The following is a 23,650-nucleotide window of genomic DNA, read 5'->3' as shown; positions in this document are numbered from 1 at the left end:
AACTGTTGGGTAGACTGTTCTAGCGACCTGCAAACATGGGATCATTCATATCAAGGACATGGGATCACAGTAGACTTTGCACAGATTGCACACCAGATATCGAACAGTGAATTAAAAGGTGACCCTGAAAGGAATGTGAGAACAATTGGAGCCAGTGAAAGCAAAAACCATGGTCTTGCACAGTCAGTTCTGCATGAGTAGTTACTTTACCCATATCACTTACAGAATATGCAAGCTCTCAGGCGACAGAAGACAACAATACCAAATTATAGTTCATAACATACAATTTATTTATGGATCGAGCAGGATTCACACACAGTAGGATAATAAATTACCACAATAGCCACATGGGGACAGATGCAAATCGTTGAAAGATCATAGATGCGAGGCATTGGCTCGCTCTAGTAGCAACCTGTGAGTAGTAATTGTGGATGACAAGACTCACAGGGCCTTACACTTTACCAGATAAACAATCAGGTGCCATTTACCACCAATTTATCACAGTATGTTACCTGTGGCACTGGTGAAAGTTACACTTGCAGAAAGACAACAAATATGATTTATGCACAATGGGGCACCACACCATTTTCTACTCCTACTAAAACGGTACCTAACACACAATTAGATTTCTACCATGTGCTCATTTGAAGGTATTTGTGTATCTCATAGCCATCTTAAACATGCACACATTACAGGAGTGTGTTTCCCACAGATGTGACCATATCCAAATGCAAAGAGATGTGTTGGCACAGCTAAGCTACTCTTTGAGGAGAGCTGAAGGATGTTTAAGAAAGAGTGGTAATCACACAGCACTTCCCATAGTGCCAACAAATAGCTTTCATATGACGGGATGATCGATATATTTTTCCAACATCTATTTGTTTATGGACATATGTCCACCAGTACTTTTTCTATTTGTTCTAATATAACACCTGTAAAAATTTGGGACACTAAAAAAAACAAATAAATAAATAAAATAAAAAGAAAAATGTCTCTCTCTCTTCATCAAACTTAAGCTGAATTTGACAGGTGAAAAGTTTAACTGAAAATGCAGCTGTGCATTCCGAGTACTACAGCTTTGTAAATATTTGTGAGCTACAATCGCGATAACAGCAAATGTATACAGAGGGGAATATTTCAAGGTAACAGGAAAGAAGAAATGTGAGCTGTAGAAGTACACATAATAAGATTATAGATGCAAATGACAGTGTAATTATACACCACAAAATTAAAAATGGATAAAGAATGAAATTATTGAACTTTAAGGCAGGAAATGAACACGAGAACATTCAGTATGGGTAGTGAGAGTTGTGCTCACTGGTCAAAAGGACTGAATAGAAAATGACGGTAAAGAGAATAAACAGATTAAAAAAAAAAAAAAAGACAATAAACAGAAAAACTGCTACAACACCTACAGTGTTTATAGAGAGTAAAGGAGGAACATTTCAATATCACAGTAATACGATAGTCCAGGGGAAGTTCTCAGGCTGCCACAGATATAGTGTTGATATCAATATAACTTTGTTTTTGTTATATTGGTACTTGTTACAGAACAACAAAACTCAATTGTCAACTTGATTAGCACAATACAGTTTTGCTCAAATGGCTTTTAAAGGTAGTCAAGTTGGTATATTTCATTATGACAGATAAAACAGACTTTGTGTAATCATAAAATTCTATGTTTTGGATGCTTTATCATCAACAAAAATTCATTGAAAGTTGGTGAAGTTGATGAGGAGCAATATTCTTTACCTTTAACAGATAAGAAATAGTGAAAGAAGGTAGAGCAATAAGTCTGAACTTGGGTTTACTGTAGCAGATCTTGATTTTGGTCACAAAGACGAGAAGACAAAGTTAACATTTATCAGTTCATCTTTTGCTAAATAATACGAAATCACCTCTGACGAGGCTTCACCCATGACAAGCCCTGCTGTAAGGCATAACCCAAAGTTTCAGTTTTTGCTAAATAAATATCATGCTTTTTAATACCATTTTTTACTCTACAGGAACACTGTAACATTACTGAATGCAATTATGGAACATTTAGTTAAATGTAATGAATAATAATTAAATAGACATAATGATATTAGTATATAAAATGTTAATTTCAGATACACATGTGGGAAAATAAGGTCGGCAGCAGCTATAGCTTGTAGTTAACAACTGTCCTGGTATATGCTTAGAATGATTTGGTAAAACCATGGAAAACCAAATCAGGTTTTTGGAACAGATAAAAATTCGAATCACTTCAAAATGATGTACTTTAAATTACAAGTTTTTAGTAAGGTAAACAAACCTTTGCTATTTTTTCTGAAACTATGAGTGTGTCACAACAGAAAACATTCACCATTTAATTACTTCCATTCATTTCTTGAAAAGTCTTTTGAAAATGTGTGCTGTAGTGTAACACAGACATTAACAAACGGTGGATGAGGGGGTGCTTCACACAGACTGTTTCTCCATTTTGTGTCTTTTGAATGGATGAAGCTGTTCCTTCAAATAAATGCATGATACCAACAAATCCTATGAGAATATATGGTACATTCTGAAAGAATCCTTTGTTTATTACAAATTGACAATAATTGATGAAGAGTAAATACCTAAATGCACAGTTTGCAACAGTCATCTCCTGTTTTGCAAAGCAGACTGTTTATGTGAGAACATTTCATAATGTAAAAGAATTAGCAGTCAAGCTTGGAAATGCATGTTCCTTGAAGGAGTATTTTTGCCTCCAAATTGATTAAAATGATGATAATCTTATAAGAAAGACCAAATGAAAATAAAAAGTATATAGAATTGAAATATCATAAAAGCTCACCGTTGCTACCCATAACAGATAAGGGTTTATCCTATCCTGTACTTCCACCTTCATTCCCTGTTTGATGCGGTCCACTGGTATGAATCCATCCTGCAACCAAAACTTGACAAATCAACAATGGACACATCACACACAATGTAGTTACATTTTGAGCATCATTTTCACATGAGTTTCACTTGATAATCTATGATCATTGAGAGCCATCAGACTACACTTTAATTATGTTGAAAAATTATAACTGACATCATTTATCAGATTTAGCAGGACATTTGGTGATTAACGAATTGAAGAACTTATTTCCAAAGTGTCTCAAATCCATGAAATAGCAATTTTTATAATATGATATTTATTTTCAGATAATTAATTTGAAACAGACTTATCATTACAACATATTTTATTCATAACTGCATTGTTGACTCTGGCATTGATTCTCCAAAATCCTCCACCATTACAAGTGGTAGTAACAGCGTCATATGCCTTGGAGTTAAGACATTTTGGAAGTAAAAATATTTTAAGGATTGTTTGTGTAAAGGCTAATACTCAATGATATATGTAATTTATTAAGTTTAGACATTGCTCACATGAAGGTAATACAATCTTTCAGAGCCAATCATCAGAAGAGTCATTTATTGCATCTTTTTTCTTTGTGAAAATGCCTTTTGCCAGAATGGCATTGCATGATGGCACTCGGTAATGCCTAACTTACTTAAAAGTGACTTAATGTCTTTCAACTTCTCCTCCTGTAGTGGATGCAGGTTGATTTTCTTTATTTGTGGGTTTGCAGTACAGAACTCAAACAAATAGTGAAACAGTACACTGCAGACCTGTGAACTTTCCCGCACAGCATCATTTTCTCCCTAATTGTAAAATGACACACCAGTTTTATCTTGTTTTGACCTGATGCCACAGTGACGAACAAGACCCAGATAATACTGTCAGAGGTACCGATAAAAAAAACCCTCCCTCAAAGCTGTATGAAACAAAGGCTGGTTTTGCACCATATCAAACACAAAACAAGCTGTATCATCACATGTTACCATTGCTTTCATGAGTTCATAAAATCTCTTTGCACAGTGTTTATGTACAAGAAGTTCATAAGCTATTGTCTTGGGTTTCTCTCCACCCTCTTTATACTTCAAACGCGGGCATTGCTCACAATAACTACATATATCTGTGCGTGGTGTTCCAAATCCAAGAACTAAACTCACGAGCGAAAACTTGGTAATAAAGCTGGTACTTGCAGAAGTGGGCTGCTTCATTTTCCGTTTTAGCTTCAAGGAATCAATTCCACATTACTCTGATCAGTAGACGGGACAGTAAATAATTTTATTTTCCGTTTTAGCTTCAAGGAATCAATTCCACATTACTCTGATTGTTAGATGAGACAGTAAATACTTTCAACTGCAAGTCTGAATGAAACAACAAAACCAAATTACAACAACAGTAATTTTTTAGTTACTAATGTGTGGCTTACATAACCCGACTTGCTGGTCAAGAATTGACAAATTTTCTTTATCATAATGAAGACAACAAAACAACAACACATAATGTGTACACCTATTACAAGTAACTTATACAACAATACTATCTGTATATACTGGTTAACCTACTTTCTCTCATATACAGTGTGCAGAACATCATTTTAAACTCTGGATGTGTTAACAAATCAGTTCCTTGATGCCATCAGTCCAAATATTAATGCGTTTCCTATCCCCAGTTTTTCCTATGCAAGAATAGATTTTTAAATACTATGCAGAAAGTTACTGAAAATGTTTACAATTGACTTGCAAAATGCTGCAGAAAATGCTGAACACACTTTTAATTTGTCCCTGCCACCCTTCTCTCTAAATAAAGTAAGAAATAGAAAATACCAGTTTTCGATCATTCTGTTTCTCCCTAATACGTTGTACTTTCTGTACCTGAATAGAATTTGTAATAAATAAAACTTGTTCCATCTTAGTTTTGTGGCTACACAATGCTGTATGGAAATGCTTACAGTCTGCAGCAGAATGCTCCGAGACTTTACAAAGTCCATAACTGTGATTACATGCCACTTTTGGTATGCTACCAGCACTACCATATTTACGGCATTTCCCTTGGTTTTTAGCCTGCTCTGAAGGTACTAGTAACCTTTTCCTCACTGTCACTCTTAAGTGACATACTAAATCTTTTTTTAAAACAAACCAAGTGTTTCTTACTCACGAATAAGCAGAAAAGAACAACACACAAACATACAGACAACTGTTGTTCACCACCATAAACAAGGAGCGTCACGGCAGCGGCCACGATGAACCGTGTGCTTTGCACCAGTCGGTGCATTGCTCACATGGGTATAACACATATTCAAAATAAATACAGTTGGGATATCTACATCTACATCATGAGGTGCACGGCAGAGGGCACATCCCACTGTACCAGTTATTAGGGTTTCTTTCCATTCCATTCATGTTTGGAGTGGGAAGAACGATTTTTTAAATGTCTCTGTGTGTCCTGCAATTATTCTAATCTTATCCCCATGATCCCAACGTGGGGATAGGGGATGTAGTACATTCCTAGAGTCACATTTAAAGGCGGTTCTTGAAACTTTGTCAATAGACTTTCTTGTGATAGTTTATGTCTATTATAAAGAGGCTGCCAGTTCAGTTCCTTCAATAACTCTGTCACACTCTCCCATGAATCAAACAAATCTGTCATCATTTGTGCACACCTTCTCTGTATATGTTCAATGTTAGTTCTATCTGGTAAGGGTTCCACACACTTGGGAAATATTCTAAAACCAGACACACAAGAAATATGTAAGCAGTCTCCTTTGTACACTGATTGCACTTCCCCAGTAACCTACCAATAAAGCAAAATCCACCACCTGCTTTAATCATGACAGAGCCTATGTGATAATTCCATTTCATATCTCTACAAAGTTTTTCAGCCTGGTGTTTGTATGAGTTTGCCGATCCTATCTGAAAAACTGAATTGAGCATTTCAGGTACTGTCTCATTTACTGGGGACTGGACACTAACTTTGAATAGGATACTATTCATTTTGTGAAGGGCACAATTTTGCATTTCTGGATGTTTAAAGCAAGTTGTCAGTCTTTGTACCACTTTGAAATCTTATCAAGATATGACTCAATATTTATGCAGTTTCTTTCAGGTAGTACTTCATTATAGAGAGCTGCATCATCTACTGAAAGTCTGAAGATACTATTAATATTGTGCGCAAGGTCATTAACGTGCAACATGAATGGCAACGGTCCCAACACACTTCCCTGGGGCACATCTGATGTTACTTCTACACCTGAGGCTGATTCTCCATCTGAGATAACACGCTGCATTCTCCCTACCAAAAAATTTTCAATCCAGTCACAAATTTCACTTGATTCCTCATATGATAGTACATTTTACAATTGCACAGGTGTGGTACTGAGTCAAATGTTTTGTGGAAATCAAGAAATACTGCATCTACCAGACAGCCTTGGTCCAGAGCTTTTAGTATGTCATGTGAGAAAATCACGAGTTAGGTTTCAAATGATTGATGTTTTCAAAATTCATGGCGGCTAGCATCGAGGGTGTCATTCTATTCAAGGTACCTCATTAAGTTTGAGCTCAGAATACGATCTAAGATTCTACAACAAATCAGTATCAAAGATACTGGACAACAGTCTTGCTGATCACTTCTACTACCCTTCTTACCTGTGTTTTTCCCCAAGAATTGTGCACGGTTTTATGTTCGAGGGATCTATGATAGACAATAGTTAGAAGAGGGGCTAACTCAGCTGCAAATTCAATATACACTCCTGGAAATGGAAAAAAGAACACATTGACACCGGTGTGTCAGACCCACCATACTTGCTCCGGACACTGCGAGAGGGCTGTACAAGCAATGATCACACGCACGGCACATCGGACATACCAGGAACCGCGGTGTTAGCCGTCAAATGGCGCTAGCTGCGCAGCATTTCTGCACCGCCGCCGTCAGTGTCAGCCAGTTTGCCGTGGCATACGGAGCTCCATCGCAGTCTTTAACACTGGTAGTATGCCGCGACAGCGTGGACGTGAACCGTATGTGCAGTTGACGGACTTTGAGCGAGGGCTTATAGTGGGCATGCGGGAGGCCGGGTGTACGTACCGCCGAATTGCTCAACACATGGGGCGTGAGGCCTCCACAGTACATCGATGTTGTCGCCAGTGGTCGGCAGAAGGTGCACGTGCCCGTCAACCTGGGACCGGACTGCAGCGACGCACGGATGCATGCCAAGACCGTAGGATCCTACGCAGTGCCGTAGGGGACCGCACCGCCACTTCCCAGCAAATTAGGGACACTGTTGCTCCTGCGGTATCGGCGAGGACCATTCGCAACCGTCTCCATGAAGCTGGGCTACAGCCTCGCACACCGTTAGGCCGTCTTCCGCTCACATCCCAACATCGTGCAGCCCGCCTCCAGTGGTTTCGCGACAGGCGTGAATGGAGGGACAAATGGAGACGTGTCGTCTTCAGCGATGAGAGTCGCTTCTGCCTTGGTGCCAATGATGGTCGTATGCGTGTTTGGCGCCGTGCAGGTGAGCGCCACAATCAGGACTGCATACGACCGAGGCACACAGGGCCAACACCCGGCATCATGGTGTGGGGAGCGATCTCCTACACTGGCCGTACACCTCTGGTGATCGTCGAGGGGACACTGAATAGTGCACGGTACATCCAAACCGTCATCGAACCCATCGTTCTACCATTCCTAGACTGGCAAGGGAACTTGCTGTTCCAACAGGACAATGCATGTCTGCATGTATCCCGTGCCACCCAACGTGCTCTAGAAGGTGTAAGTCAACTACCCTGGCCAGCAAGATCTCCGGATCTGTCCCCCATTGAGCATGTTTGGGACTGGATGAAGCGTCGTCTCACGCGGTCTGCACGTCCAGCACGAACGCTGGTCCAACTGAGGCACCAGGTGGAAATGGCATGGCAAGCCGTTCCACAGGACTACATCCAGCATCTCTACGATCGTCTCCATGGGAGAACAGCAGCCTGCATTGCTGCGAAAGGTGGATATACACTGTACTAGTGCCGACATTGTGCATGCTCTGTTGCCTGTGTCTATGTGCCTGTGGTTCTGTCAGTGTGATCATGTGATGTATCTGACCCCAGGAATGCGTCAATAAAGTTTCCCCTTCCTGGGACAATGAATTCACGGTGTTCTTATTTCAATTTCCAGGAGTGTAGAATCTGACAAGGATTCTGTCGGGCCTTGGAGCTTTGTTCAATTTTAATGATTTCAGCTGCTTCACTACACCACTGACACTAATACTTATTTCATTCACCTCTTCAGTGATACAAGGATTAAATTGGGATAATTCTCCTGGTGTTTCACTGTAAAGGAACATCTGAAAACTGAGTTAAGCATTTCAACTTTTGCTCTGCTGCCCTCAATTTCATGTACTATCTCATTCACTAGGGACTGGACACTAACTTTGGTGCCACTAACAGCCTTTACATACAACCAGAATTCTCTATCTATAGCACTAGGCTTTGTTTTAAACCTATTCTGAAGTAATCTCTGTTTCTTTAGAGAAGTTTCTTTACAGTGTCAGTATACCATGGAGGTTCCCTCCCATTATGAACTGTTCAACTGGGCACATATGGATCCAGAGCATGGTCAACTATTCCTTTAAACATGAACCACAGTTCCTGTACATGCTCCTACCCGGAACTGAAAGTTTCCAGATCCTGATTGAGATATGACACTACTCATTTTTTATCTAGTTTACTGAACATATATATCTTTCTGATTGGTTTAGATGTCCTTTTTGCTTTGGTAATCAATGTTGCCATCACTGTGTCATGGTCACTGGTACCAGTTTCGATGTGGACATCCTCAAATGGGGTCACTTCTATTTGTTGCCATTAGATCCAATATATTTCCATCACGAGTGGGATTCTTAACTATGTGTTCTAGGTAGTTTTCATTGAAGGCATTTAGTAATATTCCACAAGATGTTTTTATCATGCTCACATGTTAACAAAACTGTAATTTTCCTAATTAATTGTTGGATGATTAAAGTCTCCACTGACAATTACAGTATGATCGGGGAACTTGTGTACAAGTGAACTGAGGTTCTCTCTAAACTCAGAGGTGTTTTTCCTGTTGTAGGTTGATTTAAGTGATCAATGTATCACGAGATGCCAAGTCTTTATTCGTTCCCTGTAATAATATTTGCCTTCTTTTCTGAATTCCCTGGTCGCTGTTTTGTTTTCTCTTGATGTTGTGTTCCTGCTACGCAGTGCCATGTAAGAGAGATTCTACGTTTAAACAACTGACTATGAAATCACAAAACACCATTTCCATGATTCTTCTAAATTTAAATAAGTTCTCAATTCACAACAACCGATAATTAACAAAGCTTTCCAGACAATTTGTTAACACATGATGCTTCAATGCTTGACCAAAACCATAAGTTCGTACTTAACTCAAGATAGCATAGCATTTTCTTTAGTGTTTAACAATTATTGTTAGGCCCCTTTTTTCTCTGGAGTCAACAGCGCCCCCAAAGCATGACTGCAAAGTGTGGGTGACCCCTGAGTGGCCAGTTTAAATTACACATCTGTCATCACATTCTCCGGTGTGACCGCATTTTTCTTTCTCATATCTACACATAAATTACAGCAAACCTAGGCACAGTAGATGCTCTTCAAGCTACTACTAATAAAAGTCATATTTTTCACAAACACATCTTTCATCTATCTAGTAAAAAGAAAGTGAGACGTATTGCTATGCTCTATAGCAACATTACCACTACAGATTTCCCCACTAAGACAAAAGGTGTTGTGTGGAAAAACCTATGCAACTAGAGACTGTGTGGCTTCTGTTATAAGCAATACACACATTAATTTCACTTCTATATTGAGGTCTCGTGTGACTTAAATTCAATGCATTTCATTCAACATCAAACTGATACATATAATTGTCACCATGTCTTAAAAGCCATTTGGTTTCTGACCATGTAAAGATTTCTATCTTTGTATCTCAGAAAGATAGATATTACCTTAAGATAAAACTTAATTAAACAAGAGGCACTTTCTCTTTCATATACTTTTTCTCCAACTTTCACACTCTACTTGTTTAAAATAAATTTTGGTTTGCTAATCACCATGAGATACTAAATTTACCCTGCCATTTACCTTAAGGAGTTACATATTGTATTGTATGTTAACCAGGGGCCTAGAAACGACGGAGATGCCCCGCCCCCGCCGCAGCGGTCCACAATCTCATGATGACTACCACAGTCCACTTCATCCCTCCGCTGCTCCACACCGAACCTCCAACCCCCCCCCCCCCCCCTCCTCCAGAACATCTCACACCAGATGAGTGTAACCCCTATGTTTGCATGGTAGAGTAACGGTGGTGTATGCGTACATGATGGAGAACTTGTTTGCGCAGCAATCATTGACATAGTGTAGCTGAGGCAGAATACGGGGAACCAGGCCGCATTCGCTGCAGTAGATGGCAAACTGCCCAAAAACCATCCACAGACTGGCCGGCTCACCGTACCTCGACACAAGTCTGCCGGGCGGATTTGTGCCGGGGACCAGGCACTCCTTCCTGACAGGAAAGCCATGTGTTAGACGGCTAACCAGGGGGGCAGTTACATATTGGTATTTGATCTTATTTTACTTTCCACATTTATAAATCTCAGGATTGTTCTCGTTCAATGTGTATTCAGAAGGGAAAGTCTAAGGAATCAATCGCGTCACGATACGTCCACACGCTTTAACTATTTTGGAGACTACTTCCCTATCTTCATTCAGATTACTTTCCTTGTTTTGTGTTTTTGTATTCACTTTATCCTCATCTAAGTCTCTGGACAGATACATTGAGCATTCTGTTTTGCCTTCGCAAGGTAAGTGCTTCTGCTCCTTTTTTTTTTTATTTTTACTGTTTTTTATAGAAAGGTTCAAGTCCTTCCTTTCTTGGATTCCCCTGATCACAGATTATAGGTTCCTTCTTTCATGGTGAACCTACCCTCTCATTCCTATCAAATTGGTTGAGGTCCTTCCTTCTTTTGATTCACCTGATTTCAGTTATAGGTTCCCATCTTCCTAAGTAAAACTACCCTCTCACCCTCCTACCCATCTACAAATCTGAATCACTCCAGCTTCAAGCTTACAATGATATGTCTAGTCTCTGTCTGTACAATTTTTCCCATTTCTAGTATTGAAGATTTCTCCTCAGCCTAATGACCTTACCCAAAATGTACATAATATGATAGTTTCTTACTTCCCCCTTTTCTCTTATCATGCCTATTTCTCAACCTGTTATTATTTATGTGTTACATAAGTGCCTCTGACCAACTTAGCTTATATTAGTATGTCACCCATGTTCAGATGATGTCACTAATACAAGCTACAACCATTCAACTTACTGGAGAAAACTGAATGTCTTAATGAGAAAAAAGACTTTAGTCCGTCTCACTACGTCATTTTTGTCACACTCACATGGCTTTACCGCTATATTGTCTGCATAAAAGAAGGGTTACTGTGGAACTACCATATGCATATGGAAAGAGGGAGGGTAGAACTGGGACTCCTAATGGAGAAGAAAGTATAAGTACATTAGGATCAAGAAGAAAAAGGTGGTAGACCCCAAAGAGAGATTCCTTTCCCACCTCCCCATCCAAGGTTCCCCTTCTGCTAAGGTCTTTCACTGTGATGGTGGGAGACGATGGTCAGCATTCTCTACAGAACAGACTGGCACGGTTTCACCGTCACAGATCCCGAAAACTGATCCTTACCCATCCCTATGGATAGCCAGTAAAGATCTGGTAGTCACACATTATTCTACATTTAATTGCTATCATTAGTCCTAATGTCTTTGCCAGTTTTGTTGACCTTAAGAAATGTGTGGGTACTTGGTCACTCAACATATACCCAACATGTGACGGGTACTACTGTACTTAGAAAAATATATTAATCATTCCAGTAGTTAACCTGCCCTATAAAACATACATAAAACCCAACCTATTGTTTATATGGAAAGAAAAAAAAACAGTATTCCATATAAAAAGTATATTAAATTATTTGGATAATTTCTATAAAGCTTGTACAAATAAATGGCTAATTTTATTGTACTCCAGTATTTTTTAAATTAATATTGTAGCTTTTGACCTTCCTGCGACAACTTACGAAAATTATGCTATACTTATGTATTCGCAATAGAGTTATATCCATACCTTTTTAACAACTACCCTACATGTTGGCAATCTCTCTCTAAGATAGTAGAAGAAAGCTGAAAGACAATAGAATAGTTAAGGAGGAAGATGCCTCATAGAAAACTAAAGGAGAAAAAAAAAGGAGCAATTAACTCGGAACCTGATAGTTGCTGCTCTGTCCAGTCTACGAAGAGGGCAGATTATCCTGAGGACTTAGACATTTTTATTGTATCAATGTTATAAAGTCATTTTTCACATCTTGTTTTTCTCTTAAATTTTTCCTGAATATCTTCCCACAATTGAGGGGTTTCCCATTCTGCTGCATTACCTAGTAAACACTCAAGTGTAAAATTTATTTTTTTAAAATTATCATTCCATTTCTAAGGCACAAACTGAGAAAGTACTCTTAAGAATTATGTTGGATGTACTTCCCCTTCCGGTTTAAACTTTGGAAACTGCTTATAACAACTAACTATTTCCTATTTATAACTGTTTTAATAATTCTGGAGATAATCCAATGTGACAAGCAGTGTTTTGTTTCCAAGTTCATGTTTAGTGTCTTCTAATTCTTTCCATAATTTCTGTAATTCCCTCTTATTATTAAGAGTTAGAATTAGAGTTAGCGCTGTTGGTATCTAATTTTTCATGCACTTTTTGCTCCACCATTACTTCCAGATGTTTCTGCAAATCAGTTACAGCATTTGGATCACTAGAAATTTTTAAGTTTCCTATTTAGTTCTAATATTTCTACCTTATCTTCAGTTAGATTTGATTGCTTATATTTTTGTAATTGCTTGAAGATGATTTCTCTGATGATGTCATCTTACCATAAACTTTAAACTATATTTTCATTTCTTGTCTAACCACATCACAAAACACTATTTTTGTTTTGAAATTCTTGTATAAGGTAGCTAAGGTTTCCTCTGATTTGGAAACATTATCTACTTTTGTGCATAAATTGTCGAATTTTTTATTATTTTGAGATAGTTCATGAAGTTGCTTCATTTTATTTGACATCTCATCTAGTTACCTAGTACTGTAAGTTTATCTAGAATTTCTGCTAAAACTGTACTATCCATCTTCTGGTTGTGATAGGCATGTAATCTAAATTACCATATAACTGAAAGCTTGTTGTTGTTGCGGTCTTCAGTCAGTTCTCCATGCTACTCTATCCTGTGCAAGCTTCTTCAACTCCAAATACCTACTGCAACGTACACCCTTCTGAATCTGCTTAGCGTATTCATCTCTTGGTCTCCCTCTAAGATTTTTACCCTCCATGCTGCCATCCAATACTACATTGGTGATCCCTTGATGCCTTAGAAAGTGTTCTACCAACCGATCCCTTCGTCTAGTCAAGTTGTGCCACAAATTCCCCTTCTCCCGAATTTTAATCAGTACCTCATTAGTAACGTGATCTACCCATCTAAACTTCAATATTATTCTGTAGTACTACATTTAATTTCAAAAGCTTCTATTCTCTTCTTGTCTAAGCTATTTATCGTGCATGTTTCACTTCCATACAAATACTTTCAGAAAACTTCCTGACACTTAAATCTATACTCAATGTTAAGAAACTTCTCTTCTTCAGAAACACTTTCCTTTCCATCGCCAATCTACATTTTACACCCTCTCTACTTCGACGATCATCAGTTATTTTGCTCCCCCATATAGCAAAACTCATCTGCTTCTTTAAGTCTCCCATTTCCTAATCAAATTCCCTCAGCATCATGTGATTTAATTCGACTATATTCCATTATCCTCGTTTTGCTTTTGTTGATGTTCATCTTATATCCTCCTTTCAAGACACTGTCCATTCCGTTCAAATGCTCTTCCAAGTCCTTTCCTATCTCTGACAGAATTACAATGTCATCAGCGAACCTCAAAGTTTTTATTTCTTCTCCATGGATTTTAATACCTACTCCAAATTTTTCTTTTGTTTCCTTTACTGCTTGCTCAATATACATATTGAATAACATCGGGGAGAGGCTGCAACCCTGTCTCACTCCCTTCCCAACAACTGCTTCCCTTTTATGTCCCTCGACTCTTATAACTGCCATCTGATTTCTGTACAAATTGTAAATAGCCTTTCGCTCCCTGTATTTTCCCTGCCACCTTTAGAATTTGAAAGAGAGTATTCCAGTCAACATTGTCAAAAGCTTTCTCTAAGTCTACAAATGCTAGAAACATAGATTTGCCTTTTCTTAATCTAGCTTCTAAGTTAAGTCGTAGGGTCAGTATTGCCTCGCATGTCCCAATATTTCTACGGAATCCAAACTCATCTTCCCCGAGGTCAGCTTCTACCAGTTTTTCCATTCGTCTGTAAAGAATTCGCGTTAGTATTTTGAAGCTGTGACTTATTAAACTGATAGTTCGGTAATTTTCACATCTGTCAACACTGGCTTTCTTTCGAATTGGAATTATTATATTCTTCTTGAAGTCTGAGGTTATTTTGCCTGTCTCATGCATCTTGCTCACCAGATGGAAGAGTTTTGTCATGGATGGCTCAGTAGCTCCAACGGAATGTTGTCTACTCCCAGGGCCTTGTTTCGGCTTAGTTCTTTCAGTGCTCTGTCAAACTCTTCACGCAATATCATATCTCCCATTTCATCTTTATCTACACTATCTTCCATCTCCATAATATTGCCCTCAAGTACATCGTTCTTGTATAGACCCTCTATACACTCCTTCCACCTTTCTACTTTCCCTTCTGTGCCTAGTACTGGTTTTCGATTTGAGCTCTTAGATACACCTCTGGTTGGTGATAGAAGAACCCAATTATTTTATGCCCACCCTTGATACTGAGTCTTGCCCAAACACTCTCACATGCAGCTTCAATTTCTGTCCTGGTGGTGTTGAGTTTCTTGTCTACTGCAGCAAATACAACACCTACATTTATCACTGGCTAGCCTTTTGATACACACTTAAATTTTCGCGAAAAATATCACTGCTATCAATTTTGGGTTTCAATCAGTTTTCTGTACCTAGTATTACGTGAGCTTCGCCACTTTCATGAATGCTTATTGTGAATGCTTTGGCAGTTTACCATCAGAAGTTTAATACTTTCACCTGTGGGAGGCATTTCTTTCAATCTTTCACTGATACTTCTGTTATCTGGAATGGATGGTTAGTCACTAATTTTTTTTTTTAATTTTTAACACACAGTCAGGTACCTGAGTAGCAGCTTCCGACACGTAATGCACACCTGACCCATTTAAGGAGACCCTGCAATTCTCAATCTTAATGATGCAAGTCCAGGAAGCCACAGCCTACCTTATCACTTGTCACAGAACCTTTGAATTCTCTGGTTCAGTTCTTCCACTTGACTCAGAACCAAAGGCCACAATCAGTTATGGATACAATGCAGCGAATTGTGAGTGTCATTGGAACTCCATTTGCAAGGCTGGTCTTCTCAACCATCTCTGCCAGTTGCTGGAATGACCCAAGTATGGTCTCGGAGCCCAGACAACAGGCATCATTTGTTCCAAAGTCATATAAGATGCTTTGGAAATAAACACAATTTTTCAACCATTTCAACAATCAACATTCTCTCGGAGCTGTCTGTGTCACACACCTTCCCTCAGCTGACAAGGCTTCTTCTGATGTAGTAAGATGTGACATCACTATTATAAGGTGAGTCCTTCACAGAGTGCAAGTTCTACATGCATGCTCTTCATCTCCAATATGTTGACTGAATTGGGTTGACATTACGAAGATTGGTAAAAACATATAATATTTACAATAAAAGAGCCAAAAAATAGAATAGGATATTGTTATTATGAATGTTAAATGAGTGTATTTGATCTGAAGAATATGAACTGGGAAGCATATCTTGTCAAGGCAATGTCTTTTGAAAGTAACTGACCTATTCTTATTTAAGTTTTAATTAATTCATATTAAACAAAACATCATCTTTTATGGGAAACTTGTTATCTGAATTGAAGTAGTTCAATTACTGCAAAAGGTCATTTTTAAAAGGTATTAAAAACAAGTGGGGTAGTACTCTCATATCAGGCTTGGTGGGATTTTTCATGAAAGATATTCCTCACAAAATCTATCATATATTCTGTCTGCTTGTGTGTGTGTGTGTGTGTGTGTGTGTGTGTGTGTGTGTGCGTGCGCGCGCGAGTATATACCTATCCTTTTTTCCCCCTAAGGTAAATCTTTCCGCTCCAGGGATTGGAATGACTCCTTACCATCTCCCTTAAAACCCACATCCTTTCATCTTTCCTTTTCCTTCCCTCTTTCCTGACGAAGCAGCCGCAGGTTGCAAAAGCTCGAAATTCTGTGTGTGTGTGTGTGTGTGTGTGTGTTTTATTTATTGTGCCTATCTACCGGCACTTTCCCACTTGGTAAGTCTTGGAATCTTTGTTTTTAATATATTTTTCCCATGTGGAAGTTTCTTTCTATTTTATTTCTATCATATATTCACACGTATATAGAGAGACAGACGGACGGACGGACGGACGGACGGACGGACACACACACACACACACACACACACACACACACACACACACACACACACACACACACACAAAGGCAAAAATCTGTTTCCCAGGACGATAACAGAAAGTGTAAATACAAGTAAAATGATTATTATCATAAGATACAAATAATTTCAAGTGATTTTATGTTTTAGCCCAAAGTATGAGTTATGTTACATCAGAAGCAAAATTTAATACATGAAAATTTATGTAAAAAGAGCACAGATCTTTCAGTCAGAAGCAATCAATCGGATGTCAATCAAATACTTACTACAATCAAGACTTTTAAAGAATTGTGAATTCAACATAACTGTATCACAATGTGATAGGATTTAGGATGTTTTTGGATTAGCAGTTCATCTGGAACAGTACTTCTATCAAAGAACAACACTGCTGTCCTAAGACCAACTCAGCAAGAACAGAACTCAGAGAAAAAGCTGACACTATCCTAATGACCTGTATATACAGGAACTGCGGAAGAACTGCCCAGAAAACACGTGAGTACCTATGTCAGAACAGAGAAACTTGAATATCTGAAGTACTTGGGAGACATTATCAAACAGATGACTAGAAACTCAATATGTTTGGCATACTGAAACTGACATAGAGAGATGCATAACATGCAATATTGCTGGCCACACTGCAAGACAACTACCAACATTAATCTTATACGACAGTTATATACTAATGTTGTTCACTAGGGAGAGTTGAGCCTCCAAGTGAGATTAGGAAGATGCCTTAATTCCACGATCTGTTAATGTATGGTACTAACACAACACAACACTTTAACTTTGTTAATGTGTACCTATTACAAAGAAAAGTTACTTGTGTTCACTTTAGCATTGAAATACACCATTTGAAAGACCTTTTTTTCTGTGTAAGGAATATCTTTTTCTTCTTCTGCTTCAATTTAACATCATAACTGTCATTGGAATTTTAGAACCAAAGCCTCTTGTACGTACAGTGCTATTATCATGCAGCCCTAATTTTCTGTATTCAAAAATGTATACAATTATTGAGAAAATATGTTAGTTAATGAAATGTCTTATATTATCAGTGGATTTTACCATAAAATGGGGAGAAAAGTGTGCATCTAAAAATAATTTCCTGAAAGCACAACCAATATTAATGCCATTTGAAGAATATGTCTTAACTAGTTACTCAAAATATCTTAATTACCAAGTGCTACCTTGCAAAAGTTGTGGATCTTGGTAAGAGCAGTCTTATCATCAGAAGGTGTTTGTGGAAATAAATATGTGTTGATTGAATCCTTATCACCAGTGTTGTCTTAATTCTTTAAAATTGTTCTAAGTGTCTATTTGAACATCAAATGAACAAGAAAAAGAGGCATCTTACAAGGTACTGAGATCAGTAATGGTACTAGTGGTAACAAATTAGTCTGGTGTGGTGTTCAGTACAAGAGACAGCAAAACATAAAGAATAAGCAATATTACAGTAGTGCTGCTGCATGGTGACAAAAGACAGTGCAGTACAGGTCAGCGCACAATGGGGCAAGCCGGAACGCTCAAGACATTTTTACAGGACAGCTTGAAAGTGATAACTGTAAAGATCAGTATTAGTAATATGGCTGGCTCTTTATTAGTGGATAGTTACAACAGACATCAAAAGATTGGTAAACATTTGTTTACCACATCATCTTTTCCTTACTTACCTTGTCAAGTTTGTAAAATGAATACCTTTGGTGGCATAGAATGTTTATTTCCAATGTTTCCTTCTTAGGGTACAACAAAAAACTATAATCCTCCACAAATTTCACCGTGAGCTACCACTGAAACAATTTCTCACAACATGCAGGTGCAACTGCTTCAGCAGTTCAAGATAGAAAGACTCATGTGAATGTTGAAATATGTATCAGAAATTTATTTATCAATTCTAAGTAGGAAACAATAAACAAAACTGAGGAAAGAGAGACACTCACCTGCAACTCAATGAGGCATGGTGTATACACACAGTTGACTCCATAAATTGTTTGGGACACACACACATACACACACACACACACACACACACACACACACACACACACAGAGAGAGAGAGAGAGAGAGAGAGAGAGAGAGAGAGAGAGAGAGAGAGAGAGGGAGGGAGGGAGAGAGAGAGGGAGGGAGGGAGAGAGAGAGAGAGAGAGAGAGAGAGATTGGTATATTTTATGCTGTTAACTGTGTGTGCAACACATGAAATAGCTGCAAGCAAGTGACTGCCTTCCCACATTTTTACGGGTAAGTTGATACGAAAGGCTATCTAAGGAAAACATTTACATATTAATGCCTCATTGTCTCAATTACAAACAACATCCAATAGTTTCTGGAACACTGTAACAGTTTTCAAATATAATACAGGACAAACTTAATATATGTACAGCAAATAAGTTGAAGAGAAGAACATAATAAAAATTTTACTGAAATGATTATTTTTCAACAAGCTGAATTTAACTGAATGAAGTAATTGTTATATTTTAGACAGAGAATTTTAGTAACTCTGCATGGTTGAAAGTTGGAAGCAGTGGCTAAACAAAACAGTGCTATGAACTGACCCCAGCTAGTAGCTCTTCAGTGACAGGTGTAACAGCTGCAGCAGCCTGCTGTGCTTCCTCAGCTGCTGCTCTTTGCAGGGCCCCGACATCTGCATCATCTCCTGCTGCCGAGAGCAGTTCCGGTGGGGGTAGCAATTGCAAACCATTTGCAGCACCCCATCCCGGCGCGTGGACCCTTACTTTATCTGGATCGCACCAGAATTGCAGTGCAGTATTTTGAGGACCGAGGCCCAGAGGTCGAACGCGAAGGAGGGGGCCACAGGCTAAGGTCAATGAGCAAGGCCAGTATCCACCTCCACTTCGGTCTGGTACTTCCACGACAGTTCCCGGGCGAAGGCCAGACGCTAGAGACCGCTCCACCTGCAGCAGGAACACACTTCGTATGTTACAACAACAACAACAACAAAAAGTTCAAATGTGTGTGAAATCTTATGGGACTTAACTGCTAAGGTCATCAGTCCCTAAGCTTACGCACTACTTAACTTAAATTATCCTAAGGACAAACACACACACACCCATGCCCGAGGGAGGACTCGAACCTCCGCCGAGACCAGCTGCACAGTCCACGACTGCAGCACCTTAGACCGCTCGGCTAATCCCGCACGGCCGTAAATTACAACAACTCTTGATGTGCACATAAGAATACAGATGTTAGTCACGTAAGGCACAAAATGATAACTGAATGACTAATATGATACAAATACAAATAGCATACAATCCTATAATCCATTGACATTCAGTTCATTTTCAGTGAAGTATGAGTTCCAGTGTGAAGGAAGAAAGAAAGAAAGATATGAGTTTAACACCTCAGTCATTGGGGATGGGTCACTGGATACAGCTTTTTCTAAAAGGAAGCATCCTGAATTTTCCTTACGTGGTTTAGCAAAACCACAAAAAATCTAAATCTAGTGGGAAACTTAATATTGAAACTGAGGACCATGTAGTAGACAAACGAAAGGAATTCTGATACTTTGGAAGCAAAACAACAGTTGAAGAACAGAGAATATTAGACGTAGACTAGAACAGGGAAAGAGAGCATTTCTCATTAAAAGAAGCTTACAAGTACCAAACCTTGACCTTAACTTGGAAAAGAAATTTTAGAGATTGTATGTCTAGAGTGTGGAAGTGTTGCATGGAAGGAAATTATGGACTGTAAGAAAACTGGAAAAGTAGAGAATCTAACTGTTTGAGATGTGGTGTTACTGAAAGATGCTGAAAGTTATGTGGAAGAAGAAATGAATATCTGGCAAACAATATTCATAAGAATGGACAGGATGATAAGCAGTACGTCAAGACATCAGGAAGTACCTTCCAGGGTAACAGAGGGAACTGTGAAGGGGAAAAATTGTAGGTGAAGACAAGCGATTGGAACATATGCAACAAACAACTAGGATACTGAATGTTAGTGCTATTGTGAGGTGAACAGGTTCACACAATCGATGAAATTGTGGCGGGATGGAGGGGAAAAAAAATAAGCTGATGACCCCACACCCCTTTCCCACCGGAAAACTCCAAATAAAAGCAATATTCTTCCCTTTTTTAATCATATGACAGGCACTATTACCACTTACCAAGCAGGAAAGTGCCGGTAGATAGGCACAATGAATAAAACACACAAACACACACACAGAATTTCGAGCTTTCGCAACCGGCGGCTACTTCGTCAGGAAAGAGGGAAGGAAAAGGAAAGATGAAAGAATGTGGGTTTTAAGGGAGAGGGTAAGGAGTCATTCCAATCCCGGGAGCGGAAAGACTTACCTTAGGGGGAAAAAAGGATAGGTATAAACTCGTGCGCGCGCCCACACACACACACACACACACACACACACACACACACACACACACAGATCCATCCATACATACACAGTTTCCTTCCCTCTTTCCTGACGAAGCAGCCGCTGGTTGCGAAAGCTCGAAATTCTGTGTTTGTGTGTTTTATTCATTGTGCCTATCTACCGGCGCTTTCCCGCTTGGTAAGTCTTGGAATCTTTGTTTTTAATATATTTTTCCCATGTGGAAGTTTCTTTCTATTTTATTTGCACTATTACCACTGTCACATTTGCCTTTCCAACTACTACAGGCATACAGTCCATAGTAATGCACAACCATACCGTAATTATTTATCTTTAAATTGGATCCAACCTTGGTGTGCTTCATGCTTATTTCATGTAGAGTTCAAATAAGAAACATTTCAACTCATGCAATTCCAAGTAATTAAAAATCTATAACAATCCCATAAATTTGAAACAACACACAGAAAAGAGTACAGTACACTAAGCAATAGTCTACAAGTATATCATGTAAGTACCACTAAGGCAATAAGATGCTAATTATCTAATACACGTGTCAAATATTTGAATTTATGTCATACACATGGGTGAAACCGTGGAAACACTATCCAAATACAGTGTTTTGATTAACATGCTCTGCCACCTCCTTAGCAATCACTCACAAGAGTCCAAGTAAAGTCAATATCTTTGGCGATGGTGAACTGATAAAGTTTACATGACTATTAGTTGCCACAGTGCATTGTTGGAGGTGGCTTGCAGTTTTCCTCTTCTGAATTGCGTTAGAAATGTTGTAATGCATCATTTAATTACTGTGAACTAGTAACTGCCAACAACTACATGACAATGTCAGTTATGTTCTCTCGGTCACTTACTAACATCAGTTATCTAAAGTTAATCTGTTCATATAACCCATTCAATGTTGCCTGTTCACAAAAACATGCACCATTCATGTGGTTATTATTCATTTGCTTTGGAGGTTCTTATATAACCACAAAGCAGGACACAGACATCCATTTACCTAGCGAGCTTGTAATCCACTGTTTTTACCATGGAAGAAGGTACACTCACACATGGACAATGAGAATATTAAGTATTCTGCATAATTTTACATCTAGTGTAATTCATGTACACAAATATAACATAGTTATTACTTAAGTGAAATAAAGGAGCTAAATTATATTGTCTGTGTGACTCTGAAATACTAAGTATCAGGTATATCAAAATGATGCACACTAAACTATGCTGTTGTAGTCTTAATTCCTGGTTTGATGTAGAGATCCATGTTAGTTCACCCTGCGCAATCCTCTTCAGCTCAGCTTAACTCTCGCAACCTACAGTCTTTTGAATCCGCTTGCTGTATTCTAGTCTTAGTCTCTTTCTACAATAAAATACAATGGAATTTCTAGCCACAAAATTTTGTTTCATAACAAAATTGACAATTCTTTGATTCCTCAGGATGTATCCAATCAACAGGTCATTTCTTTTAGTCAAGCTGTACCACAAATTTCTTTTTCTTTTTTATTTCATTTTCCCATCCAAAGTTCAGCCTTCTTCTATAGTACATCTCAAAAGCATCTATACTCTTTCTGTCTGAAATGCTTATTACCCCATCTCACTTCCATACAAGACTACAATCCGCAAAATCCATAAACTTAGCTGCAACAACTATGCCACATTCTACATGAATGTGACTACTAACAAGCCGTATGTCCACACAAATGGCCACTGCCAAACTGTTGCCAAGAGACAGGTGGACCACCCTTTGGGTGAACATGCTGCCCCACAAAATTTGCTTCACTTTAATGACTGCTACAGACCCTGCCCTGTATTTCAAACAAGTGGTTTCTTTCCTGATTCTGTTATGGTTCCTTGAGAGAAGTTCATTTCCCTCAAGGAACATCATAATGTTTAAGTTTAAATACGCTATAGATAATGTATCTAATTACTTAATATTTTTGTAAACAAGAGTGGCCTGTGGCTTTTCACCACAAGAGGGCTATTTGCTGCACGAGAAATTCCCAATCAATTTGCAGTAGGAAACAGGCTAATTCTGCAGCACATTCAATGTATAAACTAACTGGAATGCTGTCAGAGATTGGTGCATTGTTTTTAATTGCGTTTCAATATTGAGGAGGACTACATATTTCAATATCTCTCATTGTTGAGTCTTTGTGGTGATTAGAAATTAGTATGGTAGTATCCTCATGCATAGATAACATTTTCAATGAAGAATTAAATATTTCACACAACGGAAACTCCTGGTAGAAATATAAACAATGTAGGAAAAGATAGGTTGCTACTTAGCTATAGACAGGCACTGTTAAAAGACATTCACACATAAGCTTTTGGCCACAGCCCTTGTTGGAAACGGAGAAACACACACAATTTATACATACAAGCAAGGATGCTTCATGCACACATGACCACCAATTTCGACATCCTGGCCCGAGCTGTCAGAAATGGTGGTTATGTGTGCATGAGGTGTACTTGCTTGTGAGTATTTCTCTATATCTAACAAAGGCTGTGGAAGAAAGCTTACGTGTAAGTGTCTTAATTGTTCCTGTCTGCAACATGGTGAATTAAATATTTCAGCTTTTCGTCTGTTGTCTGCAGCTTCAATGCCAGACAGATCCACATGAGACTGACTGGAAAGTTTGGATTCATCTAATGATTTAATGTATGAGCACAAATTTCTATGGTTTTCTAAAAGATCCTTCCCCAAGATACAACTGTGAAAATTATTGTAGACTTCAAAGATAGCTCTTCTTATGGATGCATGAGCTGCTATTAAGTTTTTTTAATGTTTCCCA

General features: G+C 38.6%; 1 protein-coding gene across 1 annotated transcript in view; it reads right to left on the bottom strand.

Annotated features, from left to right (window-relative positions):
• The window catches only part of LOC126271942 (scm-like with four MBT domains protein 1), a 161,551-nt gene that overhangs the window by 105,135 nt on the left and 32,766 nt on the right, over nt 1-23,650 (bottom strand). The window contains exons 3-4 of the mRNA XM_049974369.1: nt 19,051-19,410; nt 2,819-2,908 (exon numbers count right to left, since the gene is read on the bottom strand). Coding sequence (XP_049830326.1) covers nt 2,819-2,908; nt 19,051-19,410 — 450 coding nt within the window. The remainder of the gene's footprint in view (nt 1-2,818; nt 2,909-19,050; nt 19,411-23,650) is intronic.

This window comes from Schistocerca gregaria, chromosome 5 (assembly GCF_023897955.1).
Source record: "Schistocerca gregaria isolate iqSchGreg1 chromosome 5, iqSchGreg1.2, whole genome shotgun sequence".
Classification (NCBI taxonomy): Eukaryota; Metazoa; Arthropoda; class Insecta; order Orthoptera; family Acrididae; genus Schistocerca; species Schistocerca gregaria.
Note: the sequence above shows the minus strand (reverse complement) of the source record. Positions and strands in the feature narration are given on the sequence as shown.